The sequence below is a fragment of the Oryzias melastigma genome, linkage group LG6 (genome assembly GCF_002922805.2).
Source record: "Oryzias melastigma strain HK-1 linkage group LG6, ASM292280v2, whole genome shotgun sequence".
Lineage (NCBI taxonomy): Eukaryota > Metazoa > Chordata > Actinopteri > Beloniformes > Adrianichthyidae > Oryzias > Oryzias melastigma.
The window spans coordinates 1508034-1531449 of record NC_050517.1 but is presented as its reverse complement, the minus strand read 5'-3'; the positions used below and the strand labels follow the sequence as shown (position 1 = coordinate 1531449).

The window sequence follows — 23416 nt, the reverse complement described above, 5'->3', positions numbered from 1 at the left end:
AGGTTTCTTCTTTTTTCCTGACTCAGGTTTTTTAGGAGTTTTTCCTTACCGGGAGGGGGGGGTCTAAGGGCAGGGATAACCAGTTTATGTAGTCTGTTTAGTTTTTAACAACTGTTCATATTTTGAAGCCCAATGAGGCAAACTCTTTTGTAATTTTGGGCTATATAAATAAAATTGAATTGAATTGAACCAGGTGACACTTTCACCGCTGCTCGGTTTGTGGTTCTGTGTGGCCATGAGAACCTCCACCGCTGTGACACCCACAGGTCTGTCGGTAAAACCAGAGGCTCATCTTCATCCATGCAAGTGGAGCCGATGCACTTCTCTGTGCGGCGTGTTACAAAAACCAAGCCTGACTTCTTGCTGCGTATTCAACTATGATGAGTTGGCTTGAATGTTTTTGATGTACAGAAACTGACTTTTGTTTGTTTGCTTTCTCTGTGCTGTAAACAAAAACAAACCCTGAAGCTCTGAAGGTCAGATTCTCACCGTCCACTTTCCTCCCAGAGAGTCCATGTCACAGTACACCTGTGGACACACAAACACTCCAGGTCACAGTGCTGCAGAAGCCCCGCCCACCAAACGTCATCCTATCCAACGTTCTCTTCTCCTTGATCCTTCAGAGTCCGACTGCTGACACAGAAAGAGCCTGTCGGGGTACCTGGATGGCAGAAGTTGCCCCAATGGGGTAGATGGTGTAGACTCCACTGGGCTGGTTGTGGATGTCGCTGCAGTCCAAAGGCAGGAGGAGGTCCGAGCAGCTTCCCAGCACCGGGAGCAGGAGGAGGACGAGCAGCATCTGCAGAAGAGGAGGTCCGGCTCCGATCAGGACATCAACAGCAGCTCGCTGTCAGGAGAAACTCTGGAACTCACCTCCATGGTCAGACGTCTGCCGGCGGATACCGGCCTCCAACACCCAGCTGCTTTTATACCTCACCCATGAAGGATGGAGCACAGATGGAGGTTCCGATGAATCTCCTTCTGCCTTTGGAAGGAGGAGTTTCTGTCCAGAACGTCTAGGAAAGTCCAGATTCAGGAAATTCTGTAAAACGTCCACGAAGGTCTGAAGGTCAACAGATAACGCTGTGACCACGTGTAGCCTGATGGACATGGACTGAGGCGGTCAAGGACACACTCACAGATACACACATAAATACACACGTAAATACACACAAATACACTCACAAATACACACGTAAATACACACGTAAATAGACACCATTACACATGTAAATACTCACAAATACACACATAAATAGACACCATTATACATGTAAATACACACGTAAATACTCACAAATACGCACATAAATAGACACAATTACACACGTAAATACACACAATTACACACGTAAATACACACGTAAATAGACACCATTACACATGTAAATACTCACAAATAGACACATAAATAGACACAATTACACACTTAAATACACACAAATACACACATAAATAGACACAATTACACACGTAAATACACACAATTACACACGTAAATACACACGTAAATCCACCGGGGATCTGAAATCTCTCCCGCTCCCCAGAGGAGAGTGGGAAAGAAGAACAACATGTGAATGGAACTGCACCAACAAAAGCATGGAGAACTAAATACAATAAATAATAAAGAATAGAAGAGAGGAGAAGTAGATGAGAATAGAGAACAGAACCCCAGAGCTGATCTGAAAAATAACGCTGATGGAAAATCTAAATTTATATTTAAACGCATCAATATTAATTTATTAATCTAGCCTCATAAGGACCACAGGAGAGGGAATATTCTCTGATTACTAGCTAGCCTGGCAGAACGCCTGTCCAAAGAGGAATGTTTTAAGGCTAGTTTTGAAGGTAGAAACTGTGCTGGCCTCTCTGACATGAGCTGGGAGCTTATTCCATAGAACAGGGGCTTGATGGCTGAAGGTTCTACCTCCAACTGTACTTTTAGAAATTCTAGGAACTACAAGCAGTCCAGCATTTTGTGAACGAAGTGTTCTGATTGGTTGGTAAGGAACTATGAGATCTCTAATATAGGATGGGGCCACACCATTCAGAGCCTTATAGGTTAACAGGAGGATTTTGAACTTGATCCTGGATTCAACTGGGAGCCAGTGGAGAGAAGCTAACACAGGAGTGATGTGTTCTCTTCTACTAGTTCCTGCTAACAATCGTGCTGCTGCATTCTGGACAAGCTGAAAACTTTTTAAAGAACTTTTCGGGCATGCTATTAGTAAAGAGTTACAGTAATCCAGTCTAGACGTAACAAATGCATGGATGAGTTTTTCAGCGTCACTTTTAGATAACATATTCCTGATCCTAGCTATATTACGTAGATGAAAAAATGCAGTTTTACAAGCTTGAGATATGTGAGCCTTAAATGATAAATCCTGGTCAAATAAAACCCCTAAGTTTCTGACTGAAGAATTGGAGGCAACATTTACACCATCCAGGGAGACTATCTGATCTGAGAGAGCATCTCTCAGGTGTTTAGGACCCAGTATCATGACCTCAGTTTTTTCTGGGTTCAGGAGGAGGTAATTAATTGTCATCCAGGTCTTAATGTCTCTGATGCATGAATTCAGTTTCTCTAGGTGGTCATTCTGGTCAGGTTTAATGGATAAATACAGCTGTGTATCATCTGCATAACAGTGAAAGTTAATGCTATGTTTCCTGATTATGTTTCCTAAGGGCAGCATGTAAAGCGTGAACAGAATGGGCCCTAGAACTGAGCCCTGAGGGACTCCGTAGCTAACTCTAGTACAATGAGAGGACTGTCCATTTACATTAACAAACTGGTATCTATCAGATAAATAGGATTCAAACCACTGGAGGGCAGATCCCCTGATCCCTATGTCATGCTCTAGTCTCTGGAGTAAGATGCTGTGGTCGATGGTATCAAAGGCTGCGCTGAGGTCTAACAGGACCAGAATAGAGATTAGTCCCTTTTCTGAAGCCAATAGCAGGTCATTAGTAACTCTGACCAGTGCAGTTTCAGTGCTATGGTGAGGTCTGAACCCTGACTGAAAATCTTCAAAGTGATTATTGTCCTGTAGGTGGCACTGCAGCTGCTTTACTACAACTCTTTCTAGGATTTTAGATATGAATGGGAGATTAGATATTGGTCTATAGTTGGCTAGAATGTCAGGATCCAGGCTGGGTTTTTTCAAAAGAGGTTTAACAACAGCATATTTAAAAGACTGAGGCACATAACCAGTCTCTAGAGAGGTATTTATTATGGTTAATATGGATTCACTAATAAGGGGGAAGATTTCTTTAAAAAGTTTAGTGGGGATTGGGTCTAAGAGACAAGTGGAGGTTTTAGAAGACGTAATAACTGATGCTATTTCTGCTTGGTCCACAGCAGTAAAGCAGTCTAATGTTACAGACGTTTCTATGGATGCCTTTATTTCTACGACTTCTGCCTGCTTTGGGTCGATAGTGGGAATAACCACATTTAGCTTCTGTCTAATATTTGAGATTTTATTATCAAAGAATTGAAGGAAATCTTCAGAGCTGATAGTAGCAGGAATATGTGGTTCAACCGAGCTGTGGCTGCTGGTCAGCCTGGCTATAGTACTAAAGAGAAATCGTGGATTATTTGCATTTTCTGCTATTAAAGTTGAGTAATATTGAGTTCTCGCTTTACGCAGGGATTTTTTATAACTTAAGAGGCTACATTTCCAAGCATTCAGAGAGTGCTCTGATCCGGAACGGCGCCATTTTCTTTCTAATTTACGAGTTATTTGTTTTAGGGAACGTGTTTCAGCGTTAAACCACGGTGCTACTCTGTTTTGTCTAACAAGCTTGAGTTTCAGAGGGGCAACAGCATCAAGTGTTCCTCTGAGGGCTTGCATGGTATCATTGACAAACTGATCATTGTCAACAGGACTTAAAGTGCTCTGAGAATATTTATCCAAAATGTTACTAAACATTGGTTGGACTGCGAGTTTAAATTCGGTAAACAGAATGGTCAGATAATGTTCGTTTAAGCTCTTTCTTATTTATTGGAGCAGTAGGATTTTCTAATTTAAACTGAAAGGTAATTAGAAAATGATCTGAGAGTATGGGGTTATGAGGAAGGACATTCAGCTGGCTAATCTCAACTCCATGAGTTAAAACAAGGTCCAGGGTGTGCTTGTGACAGTGAGTAGGTTGATTTACATTTTGTGTGAAACCAACATTTTCTAATAAAGCTGCAAATGCGTTTCCAAGACAGTCACTGGAATCATCAATATGAATATTAAAATCTCCTGAAATTATGATTTTATCAGACTCTAAAATAATATCTGATAAAAATTCAGAAAACTCAGATAAAAATTCTGAATACGGGCCGGGAGGGCGATAAATAATTATAAATAAAACTGCTTTTTGAGTCTTTCTGTTTGGGTGATTTATAGATAGTACAATGCTCTCAAATGAATTATAAATGTGTTTAACTTTAATGTTAAGGATCAAGCATGACTCTGAAATTACTGCTAACCCACCTCCTTTCCCAGAAATCCTGGATTTCTGATAGTTATTATAGCTAGGGGGGGTTGCTTCATTCAGCCGAACATAATCATCCTGTTTTAGCCATTAACTATGAATGATTTTTGAGGTACATTCATGTTACCTGTAGCACTTTAAGTGACAGACAGCAGAATGTTAAAGTTTGTGAAAGAGCACACATATTGCACTATAAGGAAGCAAGTTTATGTGCATCTTTTTTTTTACTTTACAATGCATGTACATGTATGTATTTTTGTACAAAAAGGAATGAGAGAAATACTTGTTGAGACAATAAGCTAAAATAGTTATTTGCAAATTTAACTACACATTGTAATTAAATAAAAGGACAGAAAATTTAAATATTGACTGAATGTTTTTGCATGTTCGGACCCCGGTCTACCAAGCTGACAGAGTTACTGGACCTCTCGCCAAATTAGTTGGAGACCCTTGGTGTAGGTGGTCATTCTGGTCTGGTTTAAGGGAGCTCCCTGCCCCCTGTTCTGTTCTGTTCCTGAGACGTTCTGGGAATGTTCCTGAGACGTTCTGGGAATGTTCCTGAGACGTTCTGGGAATGTTCCTGAGACGTTCTGGGAATGTTCCTGAGACGTTCTAGGAATGTTCCTGAGACGTTCTAGGAATGTTCCCGAGACGTTCTGGGAATGTTCCTGAGGTGGCCCTCCTTTGCTTGGTAGGTAGAACAAACAGTCACGTGACCTTCCCGTTGCTGTTCAGACATTTGTGATCATCTGAAGGCTTTTCTTTATTTCACACAACTCGATTTTCAGGAACTTCCGCCGGACCGTGAACGCAGCGCCACAGACGGTCTGCGCATGTGCAGTTCTCAGACCCCGAATTCTGCGCGGAGGGGACTTCTGTGGTTCTGTTCGTGCCCGACCGGTTCTGGTCCCCGTCATGCGTTAGTGAGCGCGCGCTGGAGGGGGGAGCCGTCGTCCGTCCGCGTGAGGCGGCCTCAGACCGCGCGAACATCCGCCGGAAAGTCGCCATGTCGACAAACAAAACAAAGAAGGTCAAAATGGCTACGAAGTCCTGTCCAGAGTGCGACCAACAGGTGAGTCTAAAACCGGACCGACACCCACCAGAACCGGGTACGGGGGAGAAAGTCGGTCCCGGTTCTGGTCAGCCGCTGAGTTTAGATTCAGCGAAAGATAGTTCCGATGTTTTCCTCACGGGCTTCCGTACTTCTGCTTGAGCTCAGATTTGAAATCTGCTGCTTTTGATGAAACATGAAGCTCAGAGAGAGCCGCTTCCTCTGAGAGTCTGAGCCTCAAACTGTGAACATTTAATGAAAACACTTTTTAGCCAAAGATCAGGAATCAGCAAGTTTGTAAAGGAAGCTGATCCGGAGTTCTGGACTCAGAACATTCGGAGGTTCCGACCTGCTCAGGTGTGACCTTCTGGAAGGAGAAGAGTCTCAGGAACCTTGCTGGAACTGGAGCAGAACCATCACCAGAGCTGCATCTTTCGGACCCGTCAAGAAGATGAGGAACCAGAACCAGGTTCCTCTCTTAGTGAAAACCTGAAAGCCTACAACCGATCCTCAGTGTTCATCTTAGAGCAGTGTGAAGTTCTGAAGGTGACCGATAGGAGGCCCGTCCCAGACCCAAACACAAACCTCACACCACTACGGCTGCAGGAGGTGAAGCCGGCTTGCTGACCCGTTAGGGAGGAGAACCAGCAGCTCTGTTCACCGTCCTGAATGGAGGTTCTGGTCCAGACTCCGGGTCTGATCTTGTTTGTCTCTTCCAGATCCCGGTGGCCTGTAAGTCCTGCCCATGCGGTTATGTCTTCATCAGCAGGAAGCTCCTCAACGCCAGGCTGAGCGACTGCTCCTCTCCGCCCATCGCAGGTGATGCTGCTCAGTTCAACATTTGAAGAAACATCACCATAATAACTCCAGAATCTACAGCATGAGTCTCCACATCAGAAGTGAACTAGTTTCCGAGACCTCACGTGTTACTTTGTCACAATGGATATAACGATTCATTTTTCTGTTGACATGAGCATAAATGCCTCCAAGTGGTCCAGACTGAGCATGCTCCAGCCTGTTATTAATGAACTTCAGAATGGAGACGGTTCTCTGACATGAAACTTAAAGCTCAATGAGAATGTGAATGTCAGCCTAATATCTGGGTATCATCTGTGAAAACGTTATATTGTGTCATCCGTCTGGTCCGCGGCCACTTCTGTCCGGCCCATAGACCGTCTAAATAGAACGTTATTCATGTCAATGGTCCGGTCCAGACATTTTTGTAGAAGCGCACTCTGGTGGACTCAACCATCTGTGAGAATTTAAAGGGGTGTTTATGCTAAATTGTAGCTCCAAAACTGACGGTGTCATCTCTTAACCCTTCCGTTCTCCTTAGCCTGTTTACATTAAAAGTGTGGTCAACCGGACCCCACAAGACAGTGCACTGAATTTTTTTTATCATTGATTTTTGAGTTTCACTAATGTCCATGGCAGACATAAAATCCTGTCCACATTTGTCATGGAAGGAATCACACATCAATATGTGTGTGATATTTGGGTTTAAGGGACGGACGAACACTGCTACAAAGATTCATCCGTGTTCTAACATGAATATTTTTTCCATGACGCGACTGACCAGCCCATGAATGAAGCGGCCCACCAGGATTCCTCCCGACTCTACCGATTACCCACTCCGCCCTTGCTTACAGCAAAAGAACATGGATCCCTGATCTGCCAGAACCACCCGAAAGAGCAGACTTTACAGATACAAAGTTCATATTTTTCTCTAGATATGCAGAAATTCCAGGTCTGGTTCTGGTCTTATTCAGGTCTGGTTCTGTTCCTATTCAGGTCTGGTTCTGGTCTCCTCTCAAATGGTCTCTGGGTTTCAGGCATGTTGGACTTCAAACGCAGAAGGACGGAGAGAATTCGCAAAGAGAGGATTGACTCGACCTTAACTAATGACGCAGAAAACCCCAGACGACCCCGAGCAAACAGCCAGTCAGATCCCACCAGAAGGGGACGTGGCAGACCGAAAACAGTCGGGCAGAAGAAACAGGAAGACGAGAAAGGTAAAGATAATAATTCACGAGTTTGAAACATTAGTTTGTTTATGCTGATAGATTTACTTTGAAATGATTCATTGAACAGAATGTGGTTATTCGCATCTGCATCAGAATGTTCTTCACATCCAGCCGTACTGTAAACATGGAAAAAACCAGAAAGCTGAGTAAAGTAGAAGTTAATGAGTTTTGTCACCAACGCCACTACATCACCATTACATCACCACTACACCACCATTATATCAGTATTACATCACCGTTACATCAGTATTACATCACCGTTACACCACCACTACATCACCATTACGTCACCATTACATCACCATTACATCACCATTACATCACCACTACATCACCATTACATCGCCACTACATCACCATTACATCACCATTACATCACCATTATATCACCACTACACCACCATTATATCAGTATTACATCACCGTTACACCACCACTACATCACCATTACATCACCATTACATCAGTATTACATCACCGTTACACCACCACTACATCACCATTACATCACCATTACATCAGTATTACATCACCGTTACACAACCACTACATCACCACTACACCACCATTATATCAGTATTACATCACCATTATATCACCATTACATCACCATTACATCACCACTACATCACCACTACATCACCATTACATCACCACTACACCACCATTATATCAGTATTACATCACCGTTATATCAGTATTACATCACCGTTACACCACCACTACATCACCATTACATCACCATTACATCACCATTACATCACCACTACACCACCATTATATCAGTATTACATCACCGTTACATCAGTATTACATAACCATTACACCACCACTACATCACCATTACATCACCGTTACACCACCACTACATCACCATTACATCACCACTATATCACCACTACACCACCATTGCATCAGTATTACATCACCGTTACACCACCACTACATCACCATTATGGGGCATCCGTGGTGCAGCGGTAGGGCGGTCAACTCCTGATCGGAAGCGAGCGGGTTCGACTCCCGCCTTGCCTGCCCATGTGTCGAAATGTCCTTGGGCAAGACACTGAACCCCGAATTGCCTCTGGTGGGAGGTTGGCGCCAGTGCTCGGCAGCGGAGTCACCACCAGTGTGTGAATGTGTGTTTGAATGGGTGAATGGGTCTGTGACTGTGAAGCGCTTTGGAAAGCGCTGTACAAGTATACACCATTTACCATTATAGCACCACTACATCACTATCATATCACCACTACATCACCGTTATATCACCACTTATCATCTAACAAATATCTCAAGGATTAAAGATCTGATGTCTAAGCAGGACCTGGAGAAACAAGTGCATGCTTTCATCTTTAGTCGACTTGATTACTGTAACAGTGTTTTTACAGGACTACCAAAAAAATCCATCAGGAAACTGCAGCTTATTCAGAACTCTGCTGCTCGGGTTCTCACAAGGACCAAGAAAGTAGACCACCATTATATCACCACTACACCACCACTACATCACCACTACATCACCATTATATCACCACTACACCACCATTATATCACTACTACATCACCACTACATCACCATTATATCACCACTACATCACCATTATATCACTACTACATTACCATCACACCACCACCACTACATCACCATTATATCACTACTACATCACCACTACATCACCATTATATCACCACTACATCACCATCATATCACCACTACACCACCATCATATCACCACTACACCACCATTATATCACCACTACACCACCGTCATATCACCATTACACCACCGTTATATCACCACTACACCACCATTATATCACCACCATTATATCACCACTACACCACCATTATATCACCACTACACCACTATCATATCACCACTACATCACCATTATATCACCACTACATCACCATTATATCACCACTACACCACCATCATATCACCACTACACCACCATTATATCACCACTACATCACCATTATATCACTACTACATCACCATTATATCACCACTACACCACCATTATATCACCACCATTATATCACCACTACACCACTATCATATCACCACTACATCACCATTATATCACCACTACATCACCATTATATCACCACTACACCACCATCATATCACCACTACACCACCATTATATCACCACTACATCACCATTATATCACTACTACATCACCATTATATCACCACTACATCACCATTATTCCTCCGTTACAGTAACATCCTTTTTTTAGACAGCTTTTCATGGAAGCTGCTTCATCATTCTACGTGCGGACAGGTAAAACGCATCGCTTCTGTCATTTGTTTTGGTCCGCCCTGAGGAGAACCGAGCCTTGCCGTCAGGGTTTGGTCCACACCCTAGTTTAGATCATCTTTAACAGCCGACGAACAAAACGCAGGCTCAGAACCAGCGACCAGCTGACTTTCAAACCTGTCGGTGCTTCAATGCCCCGTGGCTATGCCTCCTTTATGAAGACCCTCCCCCAACATAAGCCACGCCCCTCCCATACTCAAAACTAAACACAAAACAGTAAATAATATTATTTTGTGTATTTCCATTCTCTGAGTTTTTATCTGACTGGATTTTGTTTCTGACATTTTGACCCAGTTTTGACTCCATAGAGCTTTGAGCGCCGTGCAGCCTGATGACACTTCCTGTTTGTTTTTCACAGAGAAGCAGGAGAAGGAGGTGGACGTGTACGCCGCTCTGTCTGACGAGAAGGCCTTCGTGTTCTCCGTGGCTCTGGCCGAGATCAACCGGAAGATTCTGGCTCAGAGACTCATCCTGTAGATTCCAGCCTTTCTGACTGATGGGGGCGGGGCTAAGGCAGACAGAAACTTTGTCTTTATTTTTTGTATTCTGAGGATTTTTATTGGTGTGATGATCAAAGTGTTGATGAGGAAAATAAAGAGCTGATTTCTAACTGCAGCTGAGTCACTGTGCTGAAGGTCAGCCACAGCAGAAAACACCAACGCCGATTGAACCGCTCTGGATCTAGCCATTTTCATAAAATATCAAGATTGCTCTGATTAGTAATCGAGTAACGCACTGTTGATCAAACCTTCAGAACATCTCAACCCTTTCAGGCGAGGAATTTTAAACTGAAATATCAGGAAGAGTGACGTTCCTGTTCAGTACAGTTCCATCAAACCTGAAACGCTGATCCTGCAGGGGGTCCAGGGAACCCAGTGGTCCAAACCCGCATGAGCTTCAGCTAAACAGGACAGGTGGAGAGTCGGACATTCAGAAATCTGAAGAGCCTTTTATCAGAAAAAATCCTGACAGGAGGAGGTCTTACTGGTTCAGACACTCCACAACCAGAAGACCAAGAGGCTTGTCTGGATCTCTGCAGACTGGAAGAACCCGTCTTTGGTTCATCCAGCAGAATCTTTGCCAGAGGAGAAAGGAGGGAATCAAACCTGCAACCTTCCAGCCATTGTTTACGGCTCTTCCACTGCACCACAGCTACCTGTGCATTCGTATGCATCTGCTGGACTTCAGAACCTCCAGAACTTTTGTCAGCATGAGAATGCAGGAATCAAATCAATGTTTTTTCTGAAGAATCTGACACTGAATTAAACTCATTTAAAGCATGAAGGTAATAAAGAAGAAAGAATTCTGAATTCATCTTTATTGTGGTAAATGACCATTTCCATTTCATAAGCATTTTCTTATCTATCCGATTTACAAGGGGAAGAAACATCTAAAAGCAGAAAGAAAACATGCTCCTAACATGACCAAAGAAAAGCTTTTCTGTACAGAGCTGAACCCTGCCGACGGAGAACACGCAGCCCGTCTGCAGAGGCGAGAGCAGGCGGGCCGTCTGCAGAGCCGAGAGCAGGCGGGCCGTCTGCAGAGCCGAGAGCAGGCGGGCCGTCTGCAGAGCCGAGAGCAGGCGGGTCGTCTGCAGAGCCGAGAGGCAGTCCCTCTGCGGCAGCAGCAGGGGGCGCCGCGGCTTGAAAAACGCTCATGTGGCCCGCAGAGTTTCCTTCATCCTCAGGAGCTCTCTTCAAGCCGCAGGTGAACGTCACAGGAAGTGCTCCTGGATTCCACCAATCAACAATAGGAAGGCAGAACCTGCTGATGACCTGTGGAACCAGGAGAATCCGGGGAGGGGCTCTCCAAGTCCGCCTGTAGCCTTCAGGACCGTGGTCTGACCTTGTGAGTGTGAACATGAAAATGGAGGTGAAAGTGGGGCGGGGCTTACAGGACCAGCCCCTCGTAGGCAGGTCCCTCGGACTCGGGGGACTCCCTCTGCAGACGCAGGTGCTCCAGCGTGTTGTGGAAGTGTTTGTTGATCTGCTCCGTCTCTTCACTCGCCTCCAGGTTCGGCAGATCCTCTCTGATCTTCTGGATCAGCTGGTTTAACACCTGGACCGTCACCTGAGGGGCATGGCATCAAAAACACAAGAGGCAGGAGTAAACCGAACTGCTGAGGTTCAGAAAGTGTTCAGGTCAGAGCCGGGCCCTCTAGTGGTGGGCCGATGCTACTGTTACAATAGCAGGTTATGGCCACAGGAGGAGTTTGTTCATATAAACTCTTCTGGATTTGAGGATCAACTACTTCATTATTTTGTGAGCTTTGACTCTGGAGCAGATGGAGGGAGAGGTGTGCAGTTCGGAAGCCACTCCTCCATGGACTCATTGTTAAAAAACAACCCAAACGTTAGTATGGAGTCAAATCAAGATCTGCTTAAAGTGATTGAAAAAAGATTGAAAACTTGAAAAATAGACATTGTAACTGAAAAAAAAATATGAAAACAAGACATTGTAAATAAAAAAATTGAACATTTGAAAAACATGAAATTTTTTTTAAAATTAAAAAAACCCTGAAAACTTGAAATAAATCTTGAAAATTTGGGGAAAAAATTGAAACTTTGAAGAAAAATGACTGAAAACTGTAATTGAAAAAATTATAAATGTAAAAATTACCAATTGAAAAATAATTTATTAGTAACAACTGCGGTTTTGAATTTTCAACTTTTTTCTGAACCTTCACTTTCAGTTCTGTTTTCAGTTTCAAGCCTGATATTTTAATTTTCACTGAAGAGCTGAGCCTAATTTCACATGGGGGCGGGGCTTGGGCTCATTGGCTACCGGGACACGTTTCCCATGATTCCCCAAGAAGTAATGGTGATGACGTATTTTCTGCTGCAGTACATTGTCTCCGTCTGCGAGGCTCCACTCCAGTCAAACGTCGCAGTATCACTACTCTTACCCTCGCTAATATCGCGGTGTACCGTTCACGGTCTCACTGTTTGGTTTCAGCGCGACTCTGCTGCTGATATTGCCAATAGACTGTCGTGCTGTTTTTCACGCAGACGGTACACGTGCCAGTGTTAGATAAATCGTCATGGTGATTAGATCCTTGTTTTCATCCTAATGATAGACTTATTTATCTGTAAAAGTTAGAACAGTGAGAGTAAATAATGAGAGAAAAGTGTGAAAATATTCATGTGTGTCTGAGAAAAGTGTTGAAAACTAGTGAGGAGTCCTCTCTGTCCCCCATGGGAAACATGTGCCCGTAGCCAATCAGCTCAAGCCCCGCCCCCATGTAAAATTAGGCTCAGCTTGGCAGTGAAAACTCAAAAATCAGAATTGAAACTGAAAACAGAACTGAGGGTGAAGGTTCAGAAAAGAAAAACAAAGTTGAAAACTCAAAACAGATCTGTTACTAATAGATACTTTTTCAATTGGTAATTTTTACATTTAGCGCTTTATTTAATTCGAGTTTTCAGTAACTTTTTTCTTCAAATTTTTTACTTTGTTCCCAAAGTTTTCAGTTTTTTTTCCAACTTTAATATTTTTTTTTTTTACTTTTTTTTTCAACCGTCTCCCGTTTGGATACCGTGGAGGGCGGGTCTTAAGAGGTTAAAGGTCAAATCCCCAAGATCACATGCAGTGGAGCAAACATGGATTTGTGAAGCCCCGCCCCCAGCGCCGTACCGCGTCATTCTCCCGCTCGTAGAAGCAGACGTATCTGTTGAGGATCTCGATGAAGAGCTGCACCTGCAGCGACGAGTCCATGCACTGGTTGGCGATCTTCAGGGCCTTCTTCAGACACTCCATCACCCGCTTCCCGTCACGGATCTGCAGGAGTTCAGACGCCGTGAGCAGAGCCGCAGACCCGCCGGGCCAGGACCGGACCCCAACTCACCTCCTCGCCGTTCTTATCGGTGCTGCGGCCCGACCAGAACAGGTGCGCGCAGGTGCTGACGGCGCGGCACTGGTCGGGTTTCTTCAGCAGCTTTGACGCCGCCAGCGCGCACTGCGTCCTCAGAGGCTCGTGGTTCTCCTCGCTGAAACAGCGGGTCCGCTCGAAGGTGCCGATGATCAGCGTGATGGCGGCCAGCTGCGCTTTGGAGTCGCTGATCTCGTCCTCATACAGAGAGAAGGCCTGCAGGAGCACAGGTGCATGATGGGAAGGTGACAGCACAGGAAACAGCTTCCACTGAAGGACTGAACCAGGAGCGGACAATCTGGACCCGGTTCTGGAGGTCAGTTATGAAAGGTTTGGGGTTGTAGGTATTCTTTTTAGAATCACATAACCACGCCCCTTTCCCTTTTCAGCTTTAGAAAAATGTGACCACGCCCCTTTCCCCTCTGAGCTTTAGAATAACGTGACCACGCCCCTTTCCCATCTGAGCTTTAGAATAACGTGACCACGCCCCTTTCCCTTTTCAGCTTTAGAAAAATGTGACCACGCCCCTTTTCCCCTCTGAGCTTTAGAATAACGTGACCACGCCCCTTTCCCCTCTGAGCTTTAGAATAACGTGACCACGCCCCTTTCCCCTCTGAGCTTTAGAATAACGTGACCACGCCCCTTTCCCCTTTCAGCTTTAGAAAAATGTGACCACGCCCCTTTCCCCTCTGAGCTTTAGAATAACGTGACCACGCCCCTTTCCCCTCTGAGCTTTGACCACGCCCCTTTCCCCTCTAAGCTTTAGAGTAATGTGACCACGCCCCTTTCCCCTCTAAGCTTTAGAATAATGTGACCACGCCCCCTTCCCCTCTAAGCTTTAGAATAACGTGATCACGCCCCCTTCCCCTCTAAGCTTTAAAATAATGTGACCACGCCCCTTTCCCTCTCAGACTTAGAATAACGTAATCACGCCCCTTTCCATTTTTCAGCTTTAAAATAATGTGACCACGCCCCTTTCCCTCTCAGATTTAAAATGACACCAATCTTTTCAGCTTCTCGTTTTAGTGTGACTTTCAGCCGATCTGTCTCAGTGTTCTTTCCAGGAAAAGCAGAAATGGCGCTCTACCTGCGACATGAACTCGTAGGCCACCGTTTCGTGGTTCTCGAAGCCGATCTCGCCGGCGGCCAGCGCCCCCTGCAGGAACAGCCGGAGAGGCAGCTCGGAGAGCTCGGCCTTGATGAGCGCGCTGATGGTCTGGTGGGCGAAGGAGAAGATCTTCTGGCACTTCTTCTCCCACTTGTCGTCCTGCAGACAGGTTGGAGGCGTGGTTACCGACAGACCAGTGGCCAGGTGTTCCAGCCAAGGGCGGGGCTTACTGTGGACGAGTTCTCCTTGTATCTGAAGGCCAGTTGGTAGGCGGCGAACACCAGCGGGGGCAGCGTGTACCGAATCCTCTGGTTCCCTCCGGCACCAAAGTGTTTCCGGGCCGTGTTCAGAATCTGAAGCAAAAGGATGAGATCCGTTTCAGAGGCAGAACCAGGAGTTCTGGAGGTTCTAAAAAGAGCCCGGCGGGGCAACATACCAGGTACTGTTGATCTGGGTCTTCAGAGTGCAGCAGGTGGATGAAACGACCCACCAGGCTTTGCTCCTCAGCAAAGTCCTCTGGGTCGGGCTCGTCCGCCGGCTGGTCCGGCTGGTCCTGGATGAGCGTGGAGACCAGGCTCAGGATGGCGTCCACCTGCGGAGCACGTTCTCTTCAGTTCAACACCTTTGCTGGGATTTCATAAGAGTCAGAATCGACAGCTCTGCGTTGTGACCCGACGGGTCAGAACCGCCACCGTCCTTAGGTACCGCCCCACCTGCTCCTGTGCCACGATGATGGTGTTATAGTCCAGCGTGTTGTTCAGCACGTAGCAGCTCATGCTTTTGCGAGATTCGTAGTCGAAGTATTCGAAGAGCGGCGGGAAATGCTTGAGCTGCAGCACCATCAGGATGTTGTTGTAGGTGTCCACCGGGATCTTCAGCAGACGGGTCAGCTCTTTGGAGACGGCGCTGCTCGTCGCTATGCTGCAGGAACACAGACGCTTCCTTTTGAACAGAAGCTTTTCATAAGATCACACCAACAAAGACAAACCAAACTGTCCACATGATCACGGACGAGACCCCAAAACCCTCTGAATGAAGCGGGTCAATACGTGGCTGATTCTAACAGTCTGGTGTGTAGATGGTATTAATACGTACACGAGTCTAAAACACAAAAATATGAAACAAATATTTTAAAAATACGGGTTGATCATCGATAAAGTGCTGATTATCTGCAAGCCGTCGAGTATTGGTAAGGAATGTATCGGTGAGGCGTCGCGTATCGGTAATGCGTCGCGTATCGGTGAGGCGTCGTGTATTGGTGAGGAATGTATCGGTGAGGCGTCGCGTATCGGTGAGGAATGTATCGGTGAGGCGTCGCGTATCGGTGAGGAATGTATCGGTGAGGCGTCGTGTATTGGTGAGGAATGTATCGGTGAGGCGTCGTGTATTGGTGAGGAATGTATCGGTGAGGCGTCGCGTATCGGTGAGGCGTCGCGTATCGGTGAGGCGACGCGTATCGGTGAGGCGACGCGTATCGGTGAGGCGTCGCGTATCGGTGAGGCGTCGCGTATCGGTGAGGCGTCGCGTATCGGTGAGGCGTCGAGTTCGTGACGGCAGTCAGACTCCAGTTTTGTGGTTTTCCGTTAAACTGGATTCAAACCGGATTTATTCACAGATTCGTGGTTCAAAGTGTCTCAGTGATGTCTGCGCACCGGCGTCGTCTCTGATGTTTGCATGAAACCGACTCACTGCTCCAGGTTAAGTTTGTTGAAGATCTCCACGGTGCTCTCCAGGACTTTGTCCACGTAGTCGACGCGGTCAGGATAACACTTCATGGCTAAGTTAATGAGAGACACCTGCAGGGAGACCACGTCCTCTGATGGCATGTCCTGACGAGACTGACAACCAAAAACACCAACGTTAAGAGCAGTCCTGGTCTGAGGTTTGGCGTCATGCTCCCAGCTGGGCGGTGGGTGGAAGTCTCACTTGGATGACGGTGGCCACCTGCTGGGAGAAGATGTCGAAGAGCTTGATCTCAGCGGGAATGCCGGGGCCGTCTTCTCGGTGAGCGAACAGAGCAAGTCTAAAGCGGAGAACCAAAGGCGCCATCAGAGAACCGGACGGCGGACGGAACCCTCCCCTCCCCCCTCACCTGTCAATGAGGGCGATGATGATGTTCTTCACGTTGACGTTCTGGTGGAGCTCCGCGCAGGAGCGCAGGAAGGGGTTGAGAGTCTGAAGGTGGAACTCATCAGGGAAAACCTTTGACAGAAGCTCGGGTCAGTCGGCCCCACAGATCCTCTCACCTGAGCAGGTGTTCACCGCACTAACCTGGATGATGCACTCCATCAGGTACTCCTGAGCCAGAGAGTCTCTGCAGTTCACCACCTGCTCCAGGACTCCAGGAAGAACGATCTGCAGAGCGAACCGCATCAGAGGAGGAGGCGGGGCCAGCGGGGTCAGGGGAGGGGCCGCTCACCTGCTTGTACTTGTCCACGTTCACGCCCTCCAGCTGGCTGAGCCGGACCAGGTTGGTGCCCACCAGGATCCGCAGCTCCTGCCGCTCCTTCTCCCTCTTCTCGCGGTCCCGGCTGTGACCCTGGTGCTGCATCCGGACCCACAGTTTGTTCATCTCAGCGAAGTTCAGGAGCACAAAATCGACCGAGTCGTTGATGTCGCCCGTCATCTCCTCCGTCCCCCTGCGGAGGGAAGCGGCACGTTTACAGCTGGAGCTGAGCGGGAGGGAGGAGGCGAGGGGAGGGGCTCTTACTCCGCCTGCTCGCCGTCGTCGGGGAGGATGTTGCGCGTGCACTGCAGCAGGTAGTTTCTGAGGAAGAGCCCCCTGAGGGGGTGCTGGACGCCGCGGCACATCTCTACCAGGTCCTTCAGGATGTCTTTACGGGACTGAGGGAAGGAGCGGACGTAGACCACGCCCACCGTGATCAGCAGGTACCTGCAGACAGGAAGAGGCACTCTGACACACCTGTGGGGGTGGGGGGTCTTTTTGCTTTTTTTTTTTTACTTTTGATGTTTATTTCAGTCAGAGTGGGAGGTCTTTATTTTCCACCTTCTTTGGAGGCGGATCTGCATGACAGCAAACCCTGAGCATCTTCTGTTGGACCCCCTCCCCCCAGTTACAGGTGAGGCCGCTTCAGTTTGATTTTCAGAATAAAAGCTGGCGTGGACTCACAGTCGGGGGATGATGTTCCCGGCGTACTGCACCAGCTCGTACAGGTCGGCCACCTTACGGCCCTTCGCGAACTCGTCCGTCAGGTAGACCTCCAGGTAGTGCAGCTCGTCAGAGATGGCCATGTCTGAAGATCTGTCAAAGATCACCGCACAAACCACGCCCCCTTAAGCCCCGCCTCACCCGGGGCCCTGATCCGAATGGAGCCGGTGGAGAAAAGCAGAACCACGCTGCTGGTCCAAAGCCCGGATAAATGCAGAGGGGGGGTCAGGGGGGCTGGGTGTGGTAAAGACAAACGGAGCGAAACAGAACCAGGAAGTCCTCGGCTGAAGGATACAGAGCTCATAGTAGCTCTTTGGAGACAGCATGGAGGTCCTCAGCTCCCCCAACATGTTGGAGGCGTGCTTCAGCGCGTCCATCAGCTTGTTCTTGTCCTGAAACACAGAGGTCAGAGGTCACAGGCGGACAGCTGCTGCAGGCCTGACTCCGCCCCAAACCTACCAAGCATCGCTTCATCTGGAAGGACTGGACCTTCACGGCCTGGACCGCTTCGTCCAGGAGCTTCTCCTGCTCATCCTGAGGAGACTGCTGGGTGGTGGGCTGCAACACAGACAGGCGGACTTCAGAACCAGAACAGAACCCGGCAGGGCAACCAGAACCAGAGCAGAACCCGTCACAAACACCTGAACCAGAGCAGAACTGCTTGAAACTTCATGTCTACTGAAAAGACCAGCAGGAAACAGAACCTGTCGGGCCGGGTTCTCCACATGACCACACTGGTACCACCAGAACCTTAGACACCCCTAACCCGACCACTCATAAAGGGGCGGGGCTATTTCAGGGATATTAAACTCAAACGACCTCAGTGGGCGGGGCGTGTTTGTCTCAAAAACTTGACATTTTTAGAAAGAACCGCCTTTAATGACGTCACATCCGGTTATGATAGCTGAGAATTGAAAACTAGCTTCAAAAAGGCCCCAAACAAACCCGCGAGTCACGTGACCGTCCATCCGTCCAGGCAGATTTGGAGCGCGTGCGTGTGAGCCAAAGCGCGTCCACCCCGGGCCCGGTTCAGCAGCCCGCCGATACCAGCCCTAAAACGAACCTTCCACCGATCCACGCGCACGTCCGCGCCCGCAAACCCGCACCTGAGCGACGGGAGCGCGCGGAGGAAATCACGAGGAAGTACGTGACTAGCGCGCGCACAGCTCCCGTTAGCGGCGGCTAGGCCCCGGCTCCGGTTCCAGCCGGCCTAGCCGCCACTAACGTTACTCTGGACCGAACCGAACCGCCCGCAGCTCCTTGGGCCGCTCACGCACACGCGGGGCGGCTTCCTGCCGCGGGAACGCTCACCATGGTCGGTGGACGGCGATCCGATCAGCTCGAGACTCCAGCGGTCATGTGACCCCGTTTTTCAAAAAAACTTTATTCAGCTCATGTAGCCACGCCCATTTCCCATGATGCTTTTCAGATTTTTTTTTCTTTCTTGTTTGATTGGTCACCAATAATTTTGTTTTCAAAATATAAAAAGCACAAATAAAAAAAAATAATAATAATAAAGAAAAGGTTGTGAGGAGGAAACAAAAGAAATAAACTTTATTTATAACGTACTTTTTTAATTGAGCAACTGAACATGACAGAATATATGGAGGCTTGAAAGAGCCAGAATGAAATAAATATATACACCATTAAATAAATAAATAAATGTTTCATTAATTTTTTAAAAGTGGCAATAAATAAATAAATGTTGAAATAAATAAATAAATGTTGAAATAAATGTGGCATTAAAATATTAAAATTGAACATTTAAACATTTAATATTATATTTATTTATTTCATTGCCATTGTGGGTTAAAAGAGCCAAATTGAAATAATTAAATTTAATATGAAATAAATAAATAAATGTGTTATTTAAAAGTGGCAATAAATAAAGAAGTAAAAAACAGAATCAGTGTTTCCAACGATCAGACCACAATAAGGCACAATAACGAAAAACAGAGAAGAAAAAAAAGTGATGAAATGATCAAATAGTCAGCAAGGTGGTGCAGGTGTCAACTTAACACTGTTCTTATACTTTCATTCATTTGCAGTAAAGTTGGAATTTACATCATTGGTAATGCTATTAATGTATCATATATTTTCTTTTAGGAACCAAAACACAAGTTGTTCTAAAATTTGAATCATTTTTTCAATAAATCTTTGGATGGGTAAATGCAGTTCATGATTTTAAAATGTTTCTTTACCTTTGGGTTGGAAGTTTTAAGTATAATATTCTTAACTTATCTATAGATGTTTCATTACATTTGTGAGTTATGTCATTCTTTTTAACTTTACCCGGGAAAACGTGCTCAGTGAGAATTAGTCTGATAAAGTGGTTTGTACATTTTTGTCAATAATTGAAAACCATTGAATATATAAACGGCCTAATTGTGGATTAATAGGGTAATGTGTTATTACATTACGTGTTTGGTTAATAAATTCTTTATGTAATGCTTTGTGTAGTTTAATGAATTCAGATAAAGGAGGTTTAAAATTGTATTTGTTGCAGGATTGTTCACGTGTTTCCCTGTGAGTCCATTGAGTGAACAATCGACCAGATATCATTTTCAAACCACTATTTCAATGTAAAACAAATCTATTGTTCTATTTATTTTTCATTTATTTATTTTTTTATGGAATGCCCCTTGAGATGCAACATCTCGTTTTCAAGGGGGTCCAAACACAAACACTACAAAAAACACAAAACAAAATTAAAAGACAAAGAAAAGACAAGACAAACTTGCATGTACACAAAGCTCTCCTCCTTTCTACCAATATAAGAATAAGACACCAGATCCAACATAAAGTTGCACAAGTTCATGTACATGCCAACAATACATCACAAACAAGGACTAGAAACACTGACAAGGAGTTCGTAAGTAGGCAAATAAAAATGATTTAAACAAACCAAAAGAATTTATAGATCTTAGATATACCGGCTATTTATAAAGAAAGGACCTCCTTCCAGCCGCTGTGCAGACTCGTGGGACTGACAAGGTGAGACAGTCAGAACTTCTAAGCAAATAAAGAGAAGAAACTGGATTCAAATATTGCTTAAGATATTGTGGGCCATGAAAGTGAATACGTTTAAAAATGAGTTGAGTCCAGTGAAGTTCACGTCTCTTGAGACGGTGCAGCCAGTTGAGTTTGTCAAATAGAAGGACATTTAAGGATGAATCTACATAGTGTATGAAAAAGAGTATTCATAGGTTTGAGATATGACTGATAGGTGTTCTGATAGACAGCATCTCCGTAATCAATAATAGGTCAAACAAGTTGGGTTATAATTCTATTCTTGGCGTCAAAAGTAAAACAATTAGAGGAGCGAAATGGTGGACGTAAGATTGAATAGGTTTTACTAAGAATATTATTAACATGGAGTTTCAACTTTAAATTTGGGTTCAACCAAAGACCAAGATACTTAATGGGGTCTACGTTGTGCATGTAATTGTTTTTCAACAACAGAAAAATCTGAATCAGAGCTGTAAATAACAGTATCATCGGCATAGATGTTTACAGAGCAATTGGAGATGACATTTGGAAGATCGTTAATAAAATTAGTAAACAAAAGGGGACCAAGAGTGGACCCTTGTGGTACACCTTTTTCCAGAATGCATTTATCCGACTGAATACCATTAAGAAGAACATACTGGGATCTATTATGCAGATATGAACTAAACCAAAGAATTGCATTAGAGTCAAAACCTAATGTGTACGATTTATCTAAAAGCAAATAATGATCGACAAGATCGAAGGCTTTAGATAAATCCAAAAATCTTGATTGTGATCAAACGAGGAGAACACATCATTTGTAAATTTAAGAAGGGCAGTGGTGGTAGAAAAGCCAGAGCGGAATCCAGACTGCACAGGAGATAAAATATTGGACGCATTTAGGTAATCATTAATCTGATGGTAGATAATCTTTTCAAATATCTTAGCTACAGCACAGACATTAGAAATCGGGCGGTAATTATGTAAATCAGTAGAATCACCTCCTTTAAGCAGAGGAGTGACTCTAGCTGTCTTCCAGATGAATGGAAATGTAGCCGTATTTAGCGACAAATTAAATAAATCAGCTAAAGGAAACATTAAAACATGAGCAGCAATTTTGAGAAATTTGAGGTCTAGACCGTCAGGACCAGAACCACAGTTGGCTTTCAGATCCATCAAAGCATTATAAACATCAGTTGGAAAACTTTTAGAAAAGAGAAAAGGGGACCAGAGAGCTGTTGGTTTTGAAGGGCTCCAGTCACGTAATTAGAAGTAACACTACCACTGATAGAGGCAAAATGGTGATTGAATAAGTCCGAGATTATGGACAAATCAGAAAATCACGACAATGCGATTAATATTTTTTGCTTGGATTTATTAAGGATACAATCAAAATGATCCCCAAATTTTTGGGGGTTATTCAAATTGTGAGCAAAGCCCTTTTTAAAATAATGACTTTTTGCATTCCTTGTTTGAGTTTTACAGTGATTTCTAAGTAACTTATAAGTTTCCCAATCGACTGGGTCTTAGTAGAATTGTATTTTTTCCAGGCATGATCTCTCTTTCTATAAAGATGGAGCAAATCAGAATTAACCCAGTTCAGATGCCTGCCTTTTACACGAATCATTTTAAGAGGGGCATGCTTATTAATAATAGAGATAACTTCTGAATAAAAATAGTTCCATGCATCCTCAGCATTAGGTATTAGCTGGAATCTGTCCCAGTTAATATTAACAAGATCATTTATAAAAATATTGATGTTTATATGTTTAGTATGACGAACTTTAATGTAATTAGGAGGAACTTTTAGTTGTCTAATTTTCCAAACACAAAAAACAACAGAATGATCACTGAAACAGTCAGAGATGAGAGAATCTTTCTGGATGTGACACCAATATCCAGTCCAAAAGTGAAGAGGAGCGATGATCTACTCCAGTAGGAGCGATGATCTACTCCAGTAGGACTGATGATCTACTCTAGTAGGAGTGATGATCTACTCTAGTAGGAGCGATGATCTACTCTAGTAGGACTGATGATCTACTCTAGTAGGAGTGATGATCTACTCTAGTAGGAGCGATGATCTATTCTAGTAGGAGTGATGATCTACTCTAGTAGGAGAGATGATCTACTCTAGTAGGACTGATGATCTACTCCAGTAGGAGCGATGATCTATTCTAGTAGGAGCGATGATCTACTCTAGTAGGAGCGATGATCTACTCTAGTAGGAGTTATGATCTACTCTAGTAGGACTGATGATCTACTCTAGTAGGAGCGATGAACTCTTCTAGTAGGAGTTATGATCTACTCCAGTAGGAGTGATGATCTTCTCTAGTAGGAGCGATGATGTACTCTAGTAGGAGCGATGATCTACTCTAGTAGGAGTGATGATCTACTCCAGTAGGAG

At 45.1% G+C, this 23416-nt stretch overlaps 3 protein-coding genes across 3 annotated transcripts in view; 1 reads left to right on the top strand and 2 right to left on the bottom strand.

The window, feature by feature from the left end:
- LOC112151823 (microfibril-associated glycoprotein 4) overlaps window positions 1–1032 on the bottom strand; it is a 3039-nt gene extending 2007 nt beyond the window's left edge. The window contains exons 1-3 of the mRNA XM_024280897.2: window positions 874–1032; window positions 662–799; window positions 490–528 (exon numbers count right to left, since the gene is read on the bottom strand). Coding sequence (XP_024136665.1) covers window positions 490–528; window positions 662–799; window positions 874–879 — 183 coding nt within the window. The 5' untranslated portion in view covers window positions 880–1032. The remainder of the gene's footprint in view (window positions 1–489; window positions 529–661; window positions 800–873) is intronic.
- A 4177-nt stretch (window positions 1033–5209) lies between these two features.
- lg6h16orf87 (linkage group 6 C16orf87 homolog) lies at window positions 5210–10494 on the top strand. The gene is made up of 4 exons (XM_024280898.2): window positions 5210–5554; window positions 6253–6352; window positions 7366–7545; window positions 10238–10494. The coding sequence occupies exons 1-4, from the start codon at window positions 5489–5491 to the stop codon at window positions 10354–10356; spliced, it is 465 nt and encodes a 154-aa protein (XP_024136666.1). The 5' UTR covers window positions 5210–5488; the 3' UTR covers window positions 10357–10494.
- Window positions 10495–11182: 688 nt separating this feature from the next.
- vps35 (VPS35 retromer complex component) lies at window positions 11183–19444 on the bottom strand. The gene is made up of 17 exons (XM_024280896.2): window positions 19336–19444; window positions 18484–18582; window positions 18320–18416; window positions 17986–18109; window positions 17566–17748; window positions 17275–17494; window positions 17127–17210; window positions 16948–17057; window positions 16782–16878; window positions 16545–16693; window positions 15569–15776; window positions 15292–15447; window positions 15086–15208; window positions 14835–15014; window positions 13724–13963; window positions 13513–13656; window positions 11183–11949 (listed from the first exon to the last, which is right to left on the bottom strand). Exons 1-17 carry the CDS (start codon window positions 19336–19338, stop codon window positions 11770–11772), a joined length of 2397 nt encoding a protein of 798 aa, XP_024136664.1. The 5' UTR covers window positions 19339–19444; the 3' UTR covers window positions 11183–11769.
- Between the last annotated feature and the right edge of the window lie 3972 nt (window positions 19445–23416).